Source organism: Bos indicus x Bos taurus, chromosome 4 (genome assembly GCF_003369695.1).
Source record: "Bos indicus x Bos taurus breed Angus x Brahman F1 hybrid chromosome 4, Bos_hybrid_MaternalHap_v2.0, whole genome shotgun sequence".
NCBI lineage: Eukaryota > Metazoa > Chordata > Mammalia > Artiodactyla > Bovidae > Bos > Bos indicus x Bos taurus.
Genome location: NC_040079.1, coordinates 76,618,339 through 76,639,384, shown reverse-complemented (window position 1 = coordinate 76,639,384; position 21,046 = coordinate 76,618,339). Strand labels below are relative to the sequence as shown.

Sequence of the window (21,046 nt, the reverse complement as noted above, 5' to 3'; positions counted from 1 at the left end):
TTGGTGCCACTCATGCTACTGCTGGGACCCTGGCCTTTTCCAAGACAACAACACCCCAGAAGTGGTTGCCAGAAGGTTTCTGAAGTTATACCCATGCAGTGGAATTAGAAAGTGAATCCTCTTGGTTTCTCTGTCATTGGTTTGCAAAAGCAAGTTCCCTTTCAGAGTTCTTAGCCAGCTTTATAAACTTAAATATTCCCTTAATCCTTGAAAGAATCTCTACTTTGAATTCCTTTAATGACATAGTGGCTTTTGCTTTGAGTTTTATGCTGAAAGTAGTTCACTCAGGAGGTGTGATGGTGTCACCCACACTATTAAGGTGGTGCTTTTGTAACAGAAAAAATATGGTGGAGCAGAGGACTATATATAAAACACTAGTTTTCCCTCAAATATCTGCTTCTAAATATAACTCATGAAACCATATGATAAGCAAATGTCTTCATAATCTTCTAGAAAATCTACATGTTAATACATAAAAAATACAATAAGGTGTTCAGTCTGCACTGAGGTACATATGTTTTAAGGCAAACCAACCTTTTCACATTTATATGTGTGACTTGATTTCTGCTTTAGGAAGTAGCCAGGGGCTAGGGTCTGAGTGGAATACAGTTTTTAATCAAGCAAAGTTCATCCAGAAAGGTGGCACTTTCTGTGTATAATCCAATCTTCCCACAATGAGTCCTTGATCGTAATACCCCTGATAAAAAAATATCTACAGAGTAAATCTCAAACACACTTCTCTTACATGCAAGACCCTAAGTAATGTAAACGCAGCCACTTTTTACCAGTAGCTCCTCACAGTTCCGCTCCATCAAAGCTGGTTTAGTTACCCCTGAAAGACAACTTTTGCTTTCCTTCCCCATAGTCCATGTTTTGGCTGCTGCCACTTGAAATACCTTCTTTTATCCACTAATAAATGTTATCAAGCTCCCAGGTACTGTACTAAGAATCTCCCACTATGTTTAATTTTCACAGCAACCCTATGAGGTAGAGAAGTGAAAGTTGCTCAGTCGTGTCCGACTGTTTGCAACTCCATGGGCTATACAGTCCATGGAATTCTCCAAGCCAGAATACTGGAGTGGGTAGCTTTTCCCTTCTCCAGGGGATCTTCCCAACCCAGGGATCGAACCCAGGTCTCTCGCACTGCAGGTGGATTCTTTACCAACTGAGCCACAAGGGAAGCCCATGAGGTAGAGACTACTGCCCAAACAGTAAGCATCTCTTACAAGCAACTCAGAAATCTCTTCTTAATTTCTGAATGAGAGTCTGCCTGAAGCCTCACCCTTCTTTCTTAAGTGTTTTCTGCAGTTCTTATATGAAATTCTTCTTCATTTTGTTTTTTTTTTTTTTTTTTTGTCTTCAAATCTCTTGATTGTTGACTGCTCTGTGATTTCCTTTCTCTTATCGTGTCTTATTACTCTCACTGTCATTTTATTTTTCATATGTTTTGCTAACCCTAAATGGAAGTTCCTTAAGGGCAAGAAATTATGACATCTCTTTAAATCCCTCACAGTTCCTGGTAGTATGCTCTTCAAGGATTTGTCACATAATTTATGTTGTTGGGATAGGGTTGGATTGGACTCTCATACAGCGACCTAGCCCTGCCCTCATCAAAGTGTGAATGTTCTCTGCTCCAACTCTCTATATACTTAACTAGCTGTTCTGTCCCTTAAAGGCAGCATGACATCTCTCTGAGAATGAGCATAGAACTCAGGAAAGGAAATGTTTGCAAGCTGGTCCTTGTGCAGCCTGAGAAATTATTCCATAAGAGAGTGGGACTATAACAAAGTCCCAGATCCTGTACTGATTTCCCATCAGTTGTGCTTAGCCTAAGTAAATGATTCCACAGCAGCTAAGGGCCTAGTGAGGGAGCCCTCTAAGGAATCAGGCCCTGGTGAACCAGGGAAGTGCCCGGGAAGACCTAATCATAAGTATCTGGGTCCCCAAACCCTTGTGCTCTGAAGGGCCATGCTGCAGGCCTCAGTGTGCTCCCTGATCCCCCTCGTCCTGGCACTGACTGTTCCTGGAATGGCCATCCCTCTGTATGAACACCATCTCAGTGGTAATGATACCATCCTAAGCAGGAAGGTTTGGATGGCAGCCCAAAATCCTTAGAAAAAAAGTATGACTTCAAATTATTCACTTCACAGTCCTCGTTAACAAAGTAACCCCTATCTGTTCCAAGTGAACGACCTCTGAATCACATTAGTCTTCATAGGATCATACCCAACTAAAACCAGAGGACTAGAACCTATTGATTAAATTCAACTTTTTTTTCAGTCCTGAACATGACTAGTTTTGTTCCCAAATTAAAACTCGGCTGCCTAGGTCTTAACAGTAAACAGACTGGCAAACAACAAAAACGAGAAAAGATTTTGCATCAAACTCTAAGTCCTCTGATATCCAAACATCCACACATGTATTGACTAAAATGCAAAAACAAATGTAAGCATTTTATTTTCTTAGCACTAACAAATTTAAAGATCATTAAACTGTAAAATAATAATAATAAACCAGAGAGACACAGCATCATTCTTATTTATTTTCAAGAAGAGGAACAATGCAACCTATCAAAAAAAAAAAAAAATCTGTGAATGCTCACATTGCATTTTTTTTTTTTAATTCTTGACCATTTTTCTTATCTGAATGGAGCTCATAAATCATAATTTTTCCCCACTAGGAATTATTTTTCAGGAGGGTTTTATCATTACATTCAAAGACTCTCCAGGCGGCAGCAGAAGGTGGATGTCTTCTTAGCTATTGTTTCCTCTGGGCTTATGTCCTGCAGGGCCTTGTTCTTCGCTGGAAGGTACAGGGAGATCACAGCTGTGAAAAGAGCGCAGACTAGGTGTACAGAAGCTGCCTCTACCAGCAGAAGATGCCCATGAGGTTCAAATAAATTCTGAGCATACAGTTCACTTTTGCAAAAGGCATATTTTCTTTATAATCCATTCAGGGCCTCATGTTGGATTCAATTCTCTGTGATTTTGTTTTTCTTCTTTTTTCCCAACAATCAACCACATTAAAAAAAGCTGATTCCACAAAGACAACTATTTTAAAAGCATGTTGTTAAGTGAACACAATACTGTTATTTAATCCCTTTTCTAGCTATGTTGAAAGAGTGTCATTAGGGAATATTTTCCCATTTGGGCTGGGATAAATAGCATTTCTCTTCCTGCCCCCGCTTTCACCAAGGACTCAGAGAGTGCCTATACCCAAATCCTCCCTGCCATACCAAATCCTGGTAAGGGTTCTCTTTGTTTGTTCACTTGACCACCAATAATTTTGACATTTATGCTGGATTTTTTCCCAAACAAACCATTGGCAGTCTTTGGTTAGAATTATTCCTAAAGATTAATCAGTCAGCCTCCTCTGGGTTGATGATCACTAAGCATTCCAAATGTGTACACTGTGCCAAAGAAAATTAACTAAATAGTGGGGCCTGCTATGGCATATTCATTTCCCAGTCTGATCTCTTCCAGATCCTCTTTCTCTAAGCCAGGCAACAGTTTGATCCACAAACATGCCCAGATGTTGGGCACCTGATGAACCCATCTGCTTTCTCAAGGCTGAGGTGCCCAGAACCTTCTGTTCGGAGACTGTTCACAATATAGATATGTTTTTATGGGCTCATCATAGAGGAGGGTCTCCCAGTAAACAAGAACACATAGTTTAAAGGGTGTTCTGAGAGAGAACAGTTGAAACAACATGAGGTAGAAGAACATTTCCACTTAGAAGTCTTCATTCACATGTGTTTTAGACTTGCTAGATGAACAGCAAGATGAAACATAGCTTAAATTCCTATAGACATTTGATAAAATTCAAATACAGTGAAACCTTTATGTATTGTTTGCCAAGTGTCTTAGCCTGTGCAGACTTCTATAATAGAATGCCACACACTGGTAGCTTGTAAACACCAGTTTATAGAAATGTATTCCTCGCAGTTCTGGAGGCTGGGAAGTCCACGATCCTGGCACTGACAGATTCAGAGACTGGTGAGAGCTGGCTTCATAGACAGTGTCTTCTCACTGCCCCTCACATGGTGAAAGGGATAAGGGAGCTCTGGGTGGTTCCTTTCATAAGGGCACTAATCCCATTCATGAGGGCTCCAATCTCATGACCTAATCACCTCCCAGGGCCCCATCTCCAAATAATTGTCACTTTGGGGATTAGGTTTCAACATATGAATTTGGAGAGGACATAAACAGCCAGTTGCTAGTATAAAGTTAGTCACTGATAGTGATGCTTCCTGGGGCTTAGTGGTTAAGAGAAGGCTAACAGGTATACTTTCAGCTCCAATCAGTGTATATACTCACAAGCTTTAAAGCAGGCCTCCTAGTACCTAAGTTCATATCCCAGCTAAGTTGATACACAACTGCACCTTCCATACTTGAGAGACTAATACAAGCTATTACCCAAACATGTTTTCCAAATAAAATACCTTGAATACATCAGGACCTCCCTACTGCCACTACCAAGGCTTAGAAGAGGCTCTAGATTAGCACTTTGCAGTAGAACTTTCTGCAGTGATGTCAGTGTTCTGTCCTGCACTAAACAATACTGTAACCACTAGCCATGCTCATGTGGTTATGGAGCACTGGATATGAGGCTACTGTGGCTGAGGAATTAGATTTTTAATTGTCTTTCAATTAATCGAAATGGCCATTTGTGGCGAGCAGCTACCATGTTGGGCTGCACAGCTCTGAGCATTGCAGTGGCCTTTATATGTCCTCCCTGCCTCCAGCCTTCTTCCCACCCTCCTACCCTTAGTCCAACCTTCATACCTTCGCTCTGGTACTCCTTCTAAAACAACAAGTCTGATTATATCATGTCTCTTCCTACATCATTAGTGACTTCTCATTTGGTGTTCAAATAAATTCCAAACCCTTGGCCACAACCACTAAGGCTTGCCATGATCTATCCCGTCTCACCTTCTTCCTGAGGCTCAGCTGTTTATGCTGGTGGCAACCCTGTACCCACACTGCAGACTCACAGATCTGTGCCTTTGCGAGTCACATCACCTGGGACGGTGATGCTCTCTCCACCCTTGCCCACCTGGAAGAGTCCTGTTCACCTTTCAAATGCACACTAGGCAGCATTTCCTCCTCCTCTACTGTCCTCTTCCCACCTCCTTTCTCCTGCTAATTCGACAGTACTTCTTTTAACTACTCTCTGTTTATTTCCACCCAAAGCTCTTTCTTTATCACTCCCTGATTTTTTTACTTTTCTCTCATTTTTAAGGTTTAATTATAGATAGTAAATTGTGCCCTTTTCAGTCTATAGTCTGTGAATTTTGACAAATTCTGTGTCTGTTTTTGTAACTACAACCAGTTCCTTAACCAAGGAAGTCAAGCCCTCCACCCACTCCCAGCCCAGGCAGCCACGGATTTGTTTTCTGTTCTGTAATTTTGCCTTTTCCTGTGTAAATGCAATTACTCAGTATGTAGCCACTTAGCAGAATGCATTTTAGACACATTCAGATTGTTTCGTGTGTCAATATCAGATTCTTTTAAATTGTTGAATAGTATTCCTTTGTGTGAATGTACCACAGCCTGCTTATCCATTCCCAGTTTAAAGATATTATGGTTGTTTCTTGTTTTGGATGATCATGAATGAAGCAACCACGTACCTTTTCATATAGGTTTTGTGTGAAAATAGGTTTTCCTTTTACTTGGGTAAATATCCAGGGGTGGAGTTGCTGGTTCATGTGGCACCACTTTCCAGCATGACTGTTCTGTTGTGTACTTCCCTGGATGAGGGCTCCAGATGAGCCACATCCTTGCCAGTACTTGCTGTTTCCAGGCTTCATTGATTTTTTTTTTTTTTTTTTTTTTTTTTTAGCTTTTCCAATAGGTGTGTAGTGCTTTCAAGTAACATTTCTTCTCTAAAACTAAAGATACCGAGGATCTTTTCATGCACACATTTGCCATCCTTATACCTTCTTTTTCACTTTCGGTCTCTTCCCTGTAGACTGTAATTCATATTTCACTTTGAACAAGGGAACACATTTTGAGGTTCTTCAACCTTTGTTTTTTCGCTTCTCAATCATTTCTCATGGTAGAGTAATAAAAATCATCCTATGATGATGATCTCAAGTGAAGTTATTATGAAGATGTATGTCTGCTTAGTAAAAATGAAAATACATATAATTGCTATACTTTAAAGTACAAGGGATTAGGTAAAATACATATAAGCTGAAATTCAAATGAAGTTAAAGTGTGTAATAGTTGGGTAAGAAAGATAAGGATAAGAAAGAAAAATTATATGCAGTAATGGTCTCACATTTCAAATAAGGAAACTGACATGATTTATTTGGTCATTCAGAGGTCACACTGAAAGTTGTTTTCAAATTAATATATGACCAAGATCTTCTAGCTCTTGAACCCTCTGCTTGAGGGTCTGTTCATGTTTTATCCAGTCATGTGAAATTGCATTATTTCAAGTTAAAACGTGATATACCTTGTTAGTGAAACTTTGGCTTCTGTGAGAAACTAAGCAGCCAATAAATATTCATGTAATCTTCTGGATAACATATTGAAAAGGACAGCTGGCTCAGGAGGGATCATTTGCCTGGGTTAGTATCTGTTTCCGTTTACATTAAGAAAATATTGCAAGAAGTTATTATCTACCTGAGGGCTTAGGGGAATACAATGAAAAGCTGGTATTGCACCTGATTGCTTTTGACATTTACCTATTGTAACAGGGAAACTGTGTGAAGATAGCCAAGTGACTTTTTACAAAACACAATTTCAGAAGCTATAAAAGGAAAACGGAGATGGCAGAGATAGAATGCACTGCATCTGTAAAAATGAGAAACATGACTTGTCAGCAACACCTGCTTGTAACTATCAACCATTTCTACTGGGCCTGCTGAGAAATTACTGAAAGCCAAGTACATTGATGGGTGTGAATTCTCAAAGGCAGTCGAGACATACAGAGGAAAGAAAGTGTGGTTTCATTGAACATTTTTAACACAATACCTGGGGTTGATGAAATGTAGTTTTATGACATGTTCTGAACTCTTGAAAAGAAATCAGTTATATTTTATATTTTATCTGTCAGGGCTACAGGAACAGCAAGACTTTTAAAGTTTGGGTCCATAAAATATTGATATTCTTTTCCCAAATAGATTCCAAATCTTTAACTGGTACACCAACATATTGATTGCAAAAAATAAAATTTACAGAAGGTATTTTCAATTCCTAATTAATGATGTCATTAATGTTTATCTATCTTTTCCCTTTCTTAGGCACCAATAAAATGGTGGTAAATAAAGAAGAAAGGGATGTCTATGAATGGGGAAGGTACTTTAAAGACAAAAATACAGCAACTCATTTTGTAAGACAAAGGAAACCAAAAAGAGAAATGAATAGCACTGATCTGCCTATTTCCTTTTAGAAACTCAGACCAACTCAGAACTTTGAAAACTTTGGGAAGAATGGAAAACAACCATGGCCACCAGACATGAAATTTGTATTTTTAAAACAGAAAAGCAAGCAAATTAATGACAGAATAAAAGAAAAAATGGAACAATAGCAAACTTCAAAAATCACTCACTTACATACATAGAGAATATTACCAGCATAAAATAAGTACAGAATGCTATTTAAAAAAAAAAAAAGAATGATATGATTAAAGAAAGAATTCTTAGGAATTGGAAATATCTTGACTAAAGTTAAAAATTCAACAGAAGGGTTGAAAGTTAGAGTAAAGGAAATCTCACAGGCAGTAGGACAAAGAGAAACAGTATGAAAGAAATGATAAAATTAACAGATCAATCAGGAGGTCAATATCTAACTAGTAAGAGTTTCACAAAGAGAGAGCAGAGAAACAATGGAAGTTATCAAAGATATATTATAATAAAAGTTCCCTAAAGCAACACTAAAAGAAATGTCTCCATGCTGAAATGAACCAAAATGCATCACTGCAAAACTTTAGAACACAAAATGTACAAGGACAATCATAAACATTTCTGAAAGGAAACAGAAAAACAAGTAGGTTATATACAAGGGAAAAAAATCCTAAGGAGTTCAGACATTTTAGTAGCAACACTGGATGTTAGAAGACAATAGAGCAATGCCAGCAAATTTCTAAGGAAAAAGGAATTTTTCAGCCTCAAACGTCATACAACCTAGAATTCAAAGCCAGAATTCTATTTCAAATGAGAAAGTAAAACTGAAGAAGTTTTCAAACATTAAATCCTGAACCATTATTTTCTCCCATGTATAGTTTCTATAGGAAGATACTATAGGATGTGCTTTAGCAAAAGGAAAGAGTGCACAAAAAAAGGCTTGGGATTTACTGACTGTGTATCCCACCTTGGAGAACAAAAGGGATTCATTCACCTGGGGTTTGTTTTTGTTTTTTTTGACAAAATAAATTCAAACTTTAATTTTTTTTAATTTTTATTGAAATATAAAATGTGTTAGTTTCTGCTATATATCAAGATGAATCAGTTATACATATGTCCCCTCTTTTTTAGACTTCCTTCCCATTTAGGTCAGCACAGAGAAATGAGTGGAGTTACCTGTGCTGTACAGGAGGTTCTCATCAGTCATCTCTTTTATACATAGTAGTGTATATGTATCAATCCCAGTCTCCCGATTTATCCCACCACCCCTCTCCACCTTGGTATCTGTAAGTTTGTTCTCCACACCTGTTGTCTCTATTTCTGCTTTGCAAGTAAGTTCATCTGTACCATTTTTTTAGATCCCACATGTCAGCAATATTATTTTTCTTTCTGACGTACTTGTTCTATATGAGAGTCGGACACGACTGAAGTGACTTAGCATAGCATAGGTCTGTCCACATCTCTGTAAGTGACACAACTGTGTTTCTTTTGTGGCTGAGTAATATTCCATTGTATATATGTAATATATCTCGTTTATCCATTTCTCTCTTGAGAGACAGTTTGGTTGCTTCCATATCCTAGCTATTGTAAATACTGCTGCAGTGAATCATGGGTACATGATTCTTTATAAATTATGGTTTTCGTCAGGTACATACCCAGGAGTGAGATATCTGGGTCATATAGTAGCTCTATTTTTAGTTTTTACTCCATAACGGGAAAATCTTGTGTCACTGATTTAACTCAGTGATGGAAATATGTATCCTTTTCAGAATTTTTGGAGGGAAATGCAAAAAATGTTGAGTAGAGTTGATATTTGACTTAGAAGGACACATTTTCTATATCAATTTCAGACCAAAACAGGTAATAAAAAGAATGTCCCAGCTGCCTGGAAATTAGCAAGGGAAAAAAAGGACTTCTTGGGATATACACTAAAGTGAAATGTATTTTTACAGTAATATCTAGAAATGGAAGTGTTTCCCTATCTTCTTCCTCTCCAGCTCCACATTCCCACATGCATGCCTTTCTGGACACCTGCAGACTTGAGGGGCATGACTATTCTGAAGTTTCTTTAGCTCCTGCCACTCTCATGTCTAGATGTTTTGTGGGATCCCTATATGATGAGGGATATAAATAGTATGCAAAGAATACAGAAAGTCCTTCACATGTGCTGTGTTAGTCACTTAGTCATGTCCAACTCTTTGCAACCCCATGGACTGTAGCCTACCAGGCTCCTCTGCCCATGAGAACCCAGGTCTCCTGCATTGAAGACAGACTGTTTACTGTCTGAGCCACCAGGGAAGCCCTAAAATGTCATGGTAACAGTAAAAATCTATTTAAAGAAAGAGAAAGACAGATATATGCTTAGTAGATGCTCCATAATGAGTGACTTATATGAATATTTAATGAAATAAGAGAATTAAGGTAATTTTTAGGCCTCTTGAATCAACACGTAATGAATCAAAGACCTTTAAGAATATAAATAGCAGCAATTATTTGGACTATCTCTCCTAATGATGTGCATGGGAATGAGAAATGCAGCTACCACTGGAGAAAGAAATTGTTTTTGCTCCTTCCTCCACCATCCTTTGTGATAATTTTTCTTGATAACATACCATATTCTCATTTACACCTTCCATTGCAAACACTGAAATGATACCTAGTGGTATGAAGACAAAATATACTATGAATATAGTCACGTTGTTGTTGTTATTGTTCAGTAGCCAAATCGTGTCCAACTGTTCGCAACCACATGGACTGCAGCACCGCAGGCTTCCCTGTCCTGCACCAACTCCTGGAGTTTGCCCAAGTTCATGTCTGTTTAATCGGTGATGCCATCCAACTAACTCATCTGTTGCCTTCTTCTGTCTTCTATCTCTCCCAGCATCAGGGTCTTTTCCAGTGAGTCACCTCTTATCAGGTGGCCGAAGTATTGGAGCTTCAGCTTCAGCATCACTCCTTCTAATGAGTATTCAGGGTTGATTTCCTTTAAGATTGATCTCTTTGCTTTCCAAGGGACTCTCAAGAGTCTTCTCCAGCACCACAATTCAAAAGCATCAATTCTTCAACGCTCTGCCTTCTTTTCTATCCAACTCTCAGATCTGTACATGACTACTGGAAAGACCATAGCCTTGACTATATGGATCTTTGTCAGCAAAGTGATACCTTTGCTTTTCAACACACAGTCTAGGTTTGTCATAGCTTTCCTGCAAAGAAACAATTGTCTTCTAATTTCATGGCTGCAGTCACCATCTGCAGTGATTTGAGAACCCAAGAAAAGGAAGTCTGTTACTGCTTCCTCCTTTTCCACTTCTATTTGCCATGAGTAATGGGACTGGATGCCATTATCTTAGTTTTTTTAATACTGAGTTTTAAGCCAGCTTTTTCACTCTCCTCCTTCACCCTCATCAAGAGTCTCTTTAGTTCCTCTTCGCTTTCTGCCATTAACGTGGTATCATCCACATATCTGAGGTTGTTGATGTTTCTCCTGGCAATCTTGAGTCCAGCTCGTCACTCATCCAGCCTGGCATTTATCATGATGTGCTCTGTGTATATGTTAAATAAACAGGGTGACAATAAACAGCCTTGTTGTACTCCTTTCTCAATCCTGAACAATTCAGTTGTTCCATTCAGGGTTCTAACTGTTGCTTCTCAGATAAGATGGTCTGGTATCCCCCTTCCCCATCTCTTTAAGAGTTTTCCACATTTTGTTATGATTCACACAGTTAAAGGCTTTAGTCAATGGAATAGAGGTAGATGTTTTTCTGGAATTCCCTTGCTTTCTCTATGATCCAATGAATGTTGGCAATTTGATCTCTGGTTCCTCTGCCTTTTCTACACCCAGCTTGAACATCTGGAAGTTCTTGGTTCACAAAATGCTGAAGCCTAGCTTGGAGGATTTTGTGTATAACCTTACTAGCATGAGATGAAGATGAGTGCGATCGTCCAGTGCTCTGAACATTCTTTAGTACTACGCTTCTTGGGAATTAGGATGAGGATTGACCTTTTCCAGTCTGTGGCCACTGCTGGGTTTTCCAAATTTGCTGAGATATTGAGTGCAACACTTTAATAACCTTTAATAACACTTTAATAACCATCTTTTAGGATTTTAAATAACTGCTGGAATTCCATCACCTTCACTAGTATTTTATTGGCAATAGAGCTTTCTAAGGTTCAGTTGACTTCACACTCCAAAATGTCTGGCTCTGAGTGAGAGACTGCACCATCGTGGTTATCAAGGTCATTAAGAAGATCTTTTTTGTACAGTTCTTCTGTGTGTTTTTTCTTCTTGATCTCGTCAGCTTCTATTAGGTCTTTACTGTTTCTGTCTTTTACTGTGCCCATCTTTGAATGAAATGTTCCTTTGATAACTCCAGTTTTCTTGAAGAGATCTTCAAGAAGTCTAGAGATTTCTTGAAGAGATCTCTAGTCTTACCCTTCCTGTTGTTTTCCTCTATTTCTTTGTTCATTGAAGAAGGCCTCTTTGCTATTGTCTGGAACTGTGGATTTCGTTTGGTATACCTTTCCCTTTCTCCCTTGCTTTTTGCTTTTCTTCTTTCCTCGGCTATTTGTAAAGCCTCCTCAGACAACCATTTTGCCTTCTTGCATTTCTTTTCCTTGGGGATGGTTTTGTTTGCTGCCTCCTGAACAATATTACAGACCTCTGCCCGTAGTTCTTCAGGTACTCTGTTTACTAGATCTAATCCATTGAATCTGTTTGTCACCTCCATTGTATATTCATAGCGGATTTGATCAATTACATAATTTGCAGCACCCATGTTCATTTTCAGTGGAAAATGAAAACGTGATATCCTTATTTAGAAATTATTAAGAAGATGAGGATGTTGAAAGTACACCACTGAACCAAACACAAGACCGTTTTGAGTGTAGAAATCGTGCATAGGTCACACATTCATGAAACTGGGCCTATGCCTACAAGTTCACCAAATCTTTCCAACCAAGATGAGGTTGCTAACTCAACTTCGTGTTCCAGGATGGAATGGTCAAGTAATAGCTAATTACATTTCCTAATGCAATGAGTTTTCTTTTGATTACCAGTTCACTGTCAGGAAAATAATAGCATAAATGTAAGGTATGGTTGATGAGTGTCTACTCCTCTTCAACCGTGTGGTTAACTTTTTAGTGGTCTTTCTGCCCCTTGAAACAAGAGTTCAGTGGGCTTCCCACAATGCCAGTGGTGGGGCCCTCTTTCCATTCTCTCATCTGACTATCTTGATTGTTACCAACTGCAGGGTAACTAAACTGTTCAACCACAAGAGAATGACTCATGGGAGCTGGAGAGGGGAAAGTGCACTTTTGGAATCTGCAGTCCTTAAAACACCAGCTGCTCGGTTTTGGATTGCAAGTTATTTGGCTATGAAATTCAGAGAAGACGTTTTCATTTTTGGAAATCTGAATTTTACAGACTTCTAGAGGAAAACAAGTCATGCAGTCTGTTTTTTTCTTAATTTTACCACAATTAAAAAAAAATACCAAACACATGTTTTCCCCATATCTTCACCCCCTAACAACCTAGAAAATCTCTTTCGAAGGACGTTGTGTCACACTGCAGGAAGGGAGAGAATCTAGCTGAATGGGCTTGTCACCATAGAACATTCTCATTCGGGACTTCTAGGAAGGAAAGAGGTGGAAAATGAGCAAGATTAGCACTAGGCTTAGGTTTCCGAAGCACCCCCCACCCCCCCAAAAAAATCAGAATCCATCATCATATATTAGAAATATCCTGTGCCAATTACTCTTCTGTTGTTCTGTATATCTGGAGAAGCTGGTCAAAGGCATCATATTTGGGCTCTCAGGGAAGCATGGAGGCATAATGATGGTTGGAGGGACCCCATCCACAAAGCATTCTCTCTGTGCATCTCCCTTCATGGATATGATGGCACCCCCTTTACTATCATGAGTTTTTCACTAAGGGAGCTGCCACTTAGCCTAGGGGCCATGTGCTCTCACTTCCCTAGAGTGGCTTCCTTTTCCTTATCACTCTGTAAGTCCACACCTGGACTCAATAATCCATCCCACATTTCTACTCTTGTATGTTACTTGCACCACAGATTTTCCACTTGTGTTTTGTTTTAAATATTTGATATGATTATCCCTGGTCTATGCAACTGGGCTGGGAGATTCTTGAGGGCAAATGCCATGCATTTATTTTATTATTGCCTTCCCCACTGTACATAGCATTTTGCCGGTTACTCAGAAGACACTGTGCAGGAATGTGTTATTGATAGAATTACTGATTTTCCTACCCTGACCCACAATCTTAAAACTAGGCAATACATAATTTTCACAGGTAATTTTAAGAAAACCAACTGGAATCATCTAGTTAAAAAAAAATTCTTTTCATGTCAGGTCATAGATTCTAAACCCAGACTAACTTCTGTCGCCTCTTTAAGCTAATGATATGTTGCTTAACCTTCACAAATTAGTGGAATTGTGAGCTAATGAGAATTGATACTGTTGATTGCCTTTGAAATATTTATTTTTGTCACTTTCATTTCAGACACTTCTCCCTTGTAAGTTTGACATGAATGATGCAGAATTCACTTTCCCCATCTAATGCTTTCCTCAATATACAACTCTACCTCGTGGGGTCTGTTAATAAGGAAATAATTAAATGTAAACATGAGTCACAGGCTCTTCCTTTTCTGGAATGAGATACATATAAAACAAGGAAATATTGGGGGAACAGGTGGAAGGAAGATCCACTTCTCCCTTCAGTAGGATGATATAGCTAAAAATTCCATGGCTAATCCATCACCAAAAGATTCTAAAAATATACACCACCAGAGCGAGAAAAGTCCTCCCACCTTCTGATGGGAAGCTCATTGGTTGTCCAGTGACTGAAGGTGTCTGGATAGACCATAGTAAGTCCCAGAAGAGAAACCCATAGCCAGAAGGGAGGATCGTGGCTTCCTGTAGTGGTTACGGCTAGACACCAAAGAATCCAGACCTTTAGAGCTAACTTAGAGACCATCTGGTCCAACTGATTATGTCTGAATATTCTTACTAAAACAAGTTTGCAGTGTTGAGCATTGCCAAAAGAGTCAATTCATCTACAGGAAAATATGAAACATATTGCAGTGTAAGTGCACAGTAGTGTTTTACCCAAAAACGAATAAAAAAGAAAAAGATGGGTTTCATTTTTCCATAATTTATGTGATTTGCAATTAAAGGAAAATTTCCAACTAGTAATATGTTGTCTCCCTTCCAATGTCAGTATGCCCAAAGCCTCATGACATATTGCAGCTTTTCCCAAATATCTGTGTATCTTAAGAACACTGTGTCAAGAGGCCTGATCCAAAGACTTGATTTATGTTGCTGCCTGACAGATGATGTCTGCAAGGCATGCCATCTAAATGGACTGCACTCCAGCAGTTACCTTAATCATCAATTCTCAGAGAATTAATGACTACCATTCATCCCAATAATAGAAATCAAGGTCAGGGCCTCTTCCATGCTTTGTAATCTCATTAACTATGCACAGAAAGTGCTTAGGTCACAAGCTCTGTAGAGCTCATAACTGAGTGAGTGGAGCTGCATCTTGTTTCCAGAGGGAGCCTCCTCTGAGCATACCCCTTGTTGTACAGGAGCAGTTGATGTCCTTATGTATGGAGTGGAAATGCCGGTAAAGGGAAGTGAGGCTATCTGCACCTGCCAAGAGTTTCAGATACTGGTTTTATGACAGTAAATGCCAATAGCACACTATTTGAATAAAGCCATTCCAGGCACTTCAGTGATGGGGCATCCATTTCTGCATTGTATACTCATTCAGATATTATGTAAGCCACTCCATCATTCCAGGACATTGTCGTAGAATTTAGTTTTCATTCTTTTATCTTGGTTTTTAGTTTTTATGCTACCTGCCCTAATAAAATGAAAATGAGCTTAAAAGAATTATCACCATACACATATTTAGAATGAAACTTTCATCTTAAAATCTCAAGCATGGTTTCCTAAGCTAAGTTTCACCAGGCAGTCCTTCACTTCTCATAATTCAAATTGCTTTCAGCCCCTTGTGGCTCAGCTAATAAAGAATCCACCCACAAGGCAGGAGACCTGGATTCGATCCCTGGGTTGGGAAGATTCCCTGGAGAAGGGAAAGGCTACCTACTCCAGTATTCTGGCCTGGAGAATTCCATGGACTGTATAGTCCATGGGGTTGCAAAAGTCGGACATGACTGAGCAACTTTCACTTTCACTTTGTCACATATTTCAAAAAGGGAGTAACCCCAAGTTTCCAAGTCATAGGCTTTGACATTTTTTATTGTTGTTTTCTCAACAGTTAAATAAGCATGATTATTAAAATTTTACAGCTGTTTCACATTGAAGCTGTAAAGAGTTAAAATAAGTGCCTAGTACAGTGCCTGGAAATTAATAAATAGTAGCATAGTGTGCCTGTGTGTGTGTATGTGAAATCTTGTTTTGAAACATTTGGAGTTTTATGCCCAGTAAATTCTAAATGATGCACAGTAATGGTGGGGAGCAGAGGCATGAATAATTCAAAACAGCGAATCACCTAAATATCATTTGTATGTGTTTTGAAATGTATTTTTTAATTTCATTTCAAATGTGACTGTTTCTAATACCCAGAGAAATTGCCTCAAAGGAATGACACTGCAATGTGAAGTCCTTGATAAATGGGATCTGAAGAGCTGTCCAGTTTTCCTGTTTTCTCCTCTCCCTGGTGCCCTCTTCTCCCCTTCCTTTCTCCTCCTTCCTTGCCTTTCAAAAGAGCTGCCGCAAAGAAACCGCTTCAAGCAAACCTCCTGCCTTTCACCCTCCTCTGGATCAGGGCCAGTGGTGAAACATTTATGACTCTATCCTTAGGGCAGCCTGCCCTCGCCAAATGAAAGCACCAGGCGCTCAGGGGGCACTCGAGTGGCGGGAGGAGTTGGTGAAGGTGAGAGAGGCAGTGTTGGGCTGTGTTAAGGACCCAGGCTGTGGCATCTGACAGTCTGGAATTCTAAACCCCGGTTAGCCTATGTGACTTTGGGCAGACCGCAGACTGTTTAATGCTCAGTTTCCTACGCTGTAAACATGCAATGATAACACTGTCAGGTAGCTCATAATTTATTGAAGATGAAGTTATATTTATTTTAACGTAGTTGTAAGTGTGTGTATGTGTGTGTGAGTGGTTCAGTGCGGATAATGCATCATATACAGAAGAGATCGATATTATGCTCATTTTCCTTTGGATAATTAACTCTCACTTGTAAGTTAGTGTTTTCCTATAGAGATTGTTGCAACACCTTTTTTGTGAAACCTCGGAAAAGGGAACAGGACTCTTGACCTCAGCTGGTGTCTCTATTTTCCATGAAACATACCTCTCTTTCCCAAATGAAGCTGTTTTCCCCTGATACTGCTCTGTAATAAGCAGTATTCCTTCTGTTTTAGCTGTGTTACAGGTTTGCCCCATGCAGACAGAATTTCAGCTGGTGCCAATACCCAAGCACATACATATCAATAGTGATGTCACTTTAAAATAACAGTAATAGAAAGAATGAATGAAGAGTTAATACTTACAGAGCAATTCTTAATGCCAAGGACTGTTTTAGTCTTTTTATGTATGATAACTCATTTAATTCTCAGAACCATCCTGTGAGTTCAACTATATTATTATCCTAATTTTACTTTTGAAATACAGAAAGTCAGAGAGGTCAGATAGTTGTTTAAAGGTCAGGACAGATAACAATATTACATAGTATGACCAGGGAGATCTTATCATTTATTGACTGATCCAGGATACTCTTGACCATGAAAGGATGCAAAAACAGGAATGAAAGTTCACTCTATTTATGATTGAAGGCCAGACACCTGGCAATACCCATATCATGCTACACAATTAGTAAATGAATGAGTTTTTATTACATTTCTGCTTGAGCACTATATTGTCCTAAGATTCTCAGATGATCATCAGTATGCTGTAAGTAAGTTGTTCTTAATTAAAGCCATCCATGCTTATGGTAAATAAAAATGTGTTTGAGCTTCCAACATGATGAGTTTCACTTCAGAGACACAGGCTCGGCCAATATTTTCATATGCTACCTATAACCTTTCACAACAGAAATATGATCAAGGTACTGGTCCATTAACTCTGATTGTCCTTCCTTACCATGGTCATTAGTTGATGTTCTGCCTTTCGCTGTATCTCAGACACAAGATTGAGAGTTTAAGGAACAGATATCCCTGGGGCATAATGAATGGTGAAGTGTGTCTTTGCCTCTTTATGCAGATGAAATCAATTCCTGATTTCCACAGGGAGTGCAACAAGTCCTTGACAGGCAGTTTCCCTGCTGGGCTCCTGTCTTGAAGGGGAAAAGGAAAAGAAACAGGTTTCTATATGGTCAGCATCTTGAGGGCATGCCTAAAGACATCATGCACTACTGATATCTGACCCCAAAAATAGTTAACCTCTAGGAACTCAGACATTGACATTGAACACAAGTCAACCTGTTAGAAAATCTATATCCCCACAAACCTGGCTCTCCCCATGCATATAAATAAATGATGACAAAATGAATTGTCATTGTTTTAAAGAGACATATACCATATTCCATTAATTGTAATACACATTTTTCATATTTTAACATTTCAAAAATTAGAGAACATGCTATGTCAAATGGAGTTACCGTTTTAATGCTAGAGGGTTTTTTTTTTTTTTTTCTATTTTTCTTTCTGTGGTTCATAAAAGAGGTGTATCTTACTGGAATTTTAAATTTGATGAACTACATTATATACCAGATATTAACAAGATTTTAGCACCACTTGCACTGAATCAGAAAGAATAAGTAATAGTTGAAAGCTACATCAGCCTTTAACCTTTATAGTTGGGTAGGAAGTTGGTCATAACTTCTTCATCAGCTGGATAATTCCCATATAAGTAAGTATTTCTTCCCTTTCCTGTGTTCTCCTCTTAGTAAAATAGAAGAGGGTAGATATAAGTTCTCTGCATAGAAGTTAAATAAGCAAGGTAACAGTATGCAGCCTTGATGTACTCCTTTTCCTATTTGGAACCAGTCTATTCCATGTCCAGTTCTAACTGTTGCTTCCTGACCTGCATACAGGTTTCTCAAGAGGCAGGTCAGGTGGTCTGGTATTCCCATCTCTTTCAGAATTTTCCACAGTTTCTTGTGACCCACACAGTCAAAGGCTTTGGCATAGTCAATAAAGCAGAAATAGATGTTTTTCTGGAACTCTCTTGCTTTTTCCATGATCCTGTGGGTATTGGCAATTTGATCTCTGGTTCCTCTGCCTTTTCAAAAACCAGCTTGAACATCTGGAAGTTCACGGTTCACGTATTGCTGAAGCCTTGTTTGGAGAATTTTGAGCATTACTTTACTAGCATATGAGATGAGTGCAATTGTGCGGTAGTTTGAGCATTCTTTGGCATTGCCTTTCTTTGGGATTGGAATGAAAACTGACCTTTTCCAGTCCTATGGCCACTGCTGAGTTTTCCAAATTCAAGGAGATCCAACCAGTCCATCCTAAAGATCAGTCCTGGGTGTTCATTGGAAGGACTGATGCTGAAGCTGAAACTCCAATACTTTGGCCACCTGATGTGAAGAGTTGACTCATTGGAAAAGACTCTGATGCTGGGAGGGATTGGGGGCAGGAGGAGAAGGGGACAACAGAAGATAAGATGGCTGGATGGCATCACCGACTCAATGGACATGAGTTTGAGTGAACTCCGGGAGTTGGTGATGGACAAGGAGGCCTGGCATGCTGTGATTCATGGGGTCACAAGGAGTCAGACATGACTGAGCAACTGAACTGAACTGAGATATATGTTCCCAGGTTTATTATGTTTTTCTAAACTGTATTTTTGTGTCTAGAGTATGAGCTCTTTGGGTACTGTATTCTACATCCTTGGTTCTAAATTTTTTGTACGTATTGGAATTTCTTGAGGAGCTTCTTAAAAATCCATTATCCTCCCCTTCTTCCTAAACATTCTGATTCACAAGGTCTAGGATGAGACTCAAAGAGCTTTATTTTTAATCCTAGGGTGATTATAATTTGCCTCAAAGTTTGAGAACCTCTGGTGCATGTGTTTGGAATTGGCCCATCACTGAATTTAGCCTTGACTGTAGAAACTCTGCTAAGTGCTAAGTCACTTGAGTCGTGTCTGACTCTGTGCGACCCCATAGACGGAAGCCCACCAGGCTCCCCTGTCCCTGGGACTCTCCAGGCAAGAACACTGGAGTGGGTTGCCATTTCCTTCTCCAATGCTTGAAAGTGAAAAGTGAAAGGGAAGTTGCTCAGTCGTTTCCGACTCTTAGCTACCTCATGGTCTCAGCTATATGCACAGGGCTGCATTTGATAGAAAAGACTGTAGTCTCGAGAGACTGACAAAAGGCAGAATTCTGATGTCCCGTTGTTTCCTATGCTGCAGGCACTCAAAGGTAGAACTTGTACTGGTAATGGCCCTGATACCTGTTTCTGTTTGGGATGTTTTTGTAGCTGTGCCACATAAAATTGGACGCATCATTGATGGGAGCCCCGCAGATCGCTGTGCAAAGCTAAAAGTGGGAGACCGGATCTTAGCGGTGAACGGCCAGTCTATCATCAACATGCCTCATGCAGACATCGTGAAGCTCATCAAGGATGCGGGTCTTAGCGTCACCCTTCGCATCATCCCTCAGGAGGGTGAGTGCCTGAGCCGGGGTCCCGGAGCTCACCTGGCTGCAGTCAGGGATATCAGAATGTCCAAAGTTGCTATCCAATATTGAAAAAGTAACACTCTGAGGCAACCCATATCCTATTTACTCATTACTTGATTCCAAGATAAGCTATATGGTGTTACAGATAACTAGTGTGAATCCCATGACACCGGGTTATTCACTCAATTCCCTTTGGTCCCTGGAGTACTGTTTTTATGGTTATATTAAGCCAGAACCCATTCAACAGAGATGATAGAGTTACAAATCTGCAGGAAATATATATATATATATATATCCATGTTAACACTTAAGCTCTGGAGGATTCTTCAAAGTCAGATTGATTTTGAAAAGCTTGAGGAAGTTTTGTGGTATAAAGAGAGCTCATTTAGAAAATGTTGCATCTGATAAGAATTTTAAATTCCCACCTAGCCTTTTAAATTTCTCTGTACAAGGACTCCCCCCTGAGGCTTGAGGAGTCATAAGCATCACCACCTACAGCCATGCCGTAAAGAGCAACGAAATTCTGAGCATCAATTCACCATCAGTTCACTATTTCCAGACACAGTGGGTTCATGACTAGTTTGAGGCTGCTGACTCAGTACTGATACTTGAGGATTCAGTCTTCGGAGCTCACTGGTGATTGGACCACAGTGTCCCACATGGAGAGGGATGCGCTCAGTCGCCTTGGACCCCTCTGGTTTCCTCCGTCTCCTGATTTCATCTGGGACTATCTAACAAGCAGGCATCAAGTAGCCACCTGACTTTAAATAATGAAACAGCTGTCCTCAGCAGAGATGATCTCGTCCCAGCAGGGGGCATTTGGAGATGCCTGGAGACCTTATTGGTTGTCATGTCTGGGGTGGGGATGCTACTGCTCTCCAGTGGGGAAAGGACAAGAATGCTTCTCCGTACTCATCCTACAGAGCACACGACAGCCCACCACAGCCTGGAATCATCTGGCTCCAAGTATCCACGGTGCCAAGGCTGATACAGGTGGAAAACAAATTTTTAAATGTAGGGT

The 21,046-nt window shown here is 39.6% G+C and overlaps 1 protein-coding gene across 12 annotated transcripts in view; it reads left to right on the top strand.

The window, feature by feature from the left end:
- MAGI2 (membrane associated guanylate kinase, WW and PDZ domain containing 2) overlaps positions 1 to 21,046 on the top strand; it is a 1,464,809-nt gene that overhangs the window by 1,299,303 nt on the left and 144,460 nt on the right. For all 12 annotated transcript variants that reach the window (XM_027539773.1, XM_027539768.1, XM_027539771.1 and 9 more), the window contains one exon: positions 19,826 to 20,011. In XM_027539773.1, coding sequence (XP_027395574.1) covers positions 19,826 to 20,011 — 186 coding nt within the window. The remainder of the gene's footprint in view (positions 1 to 19,825; positions 20,012 to 21,046) is intronic.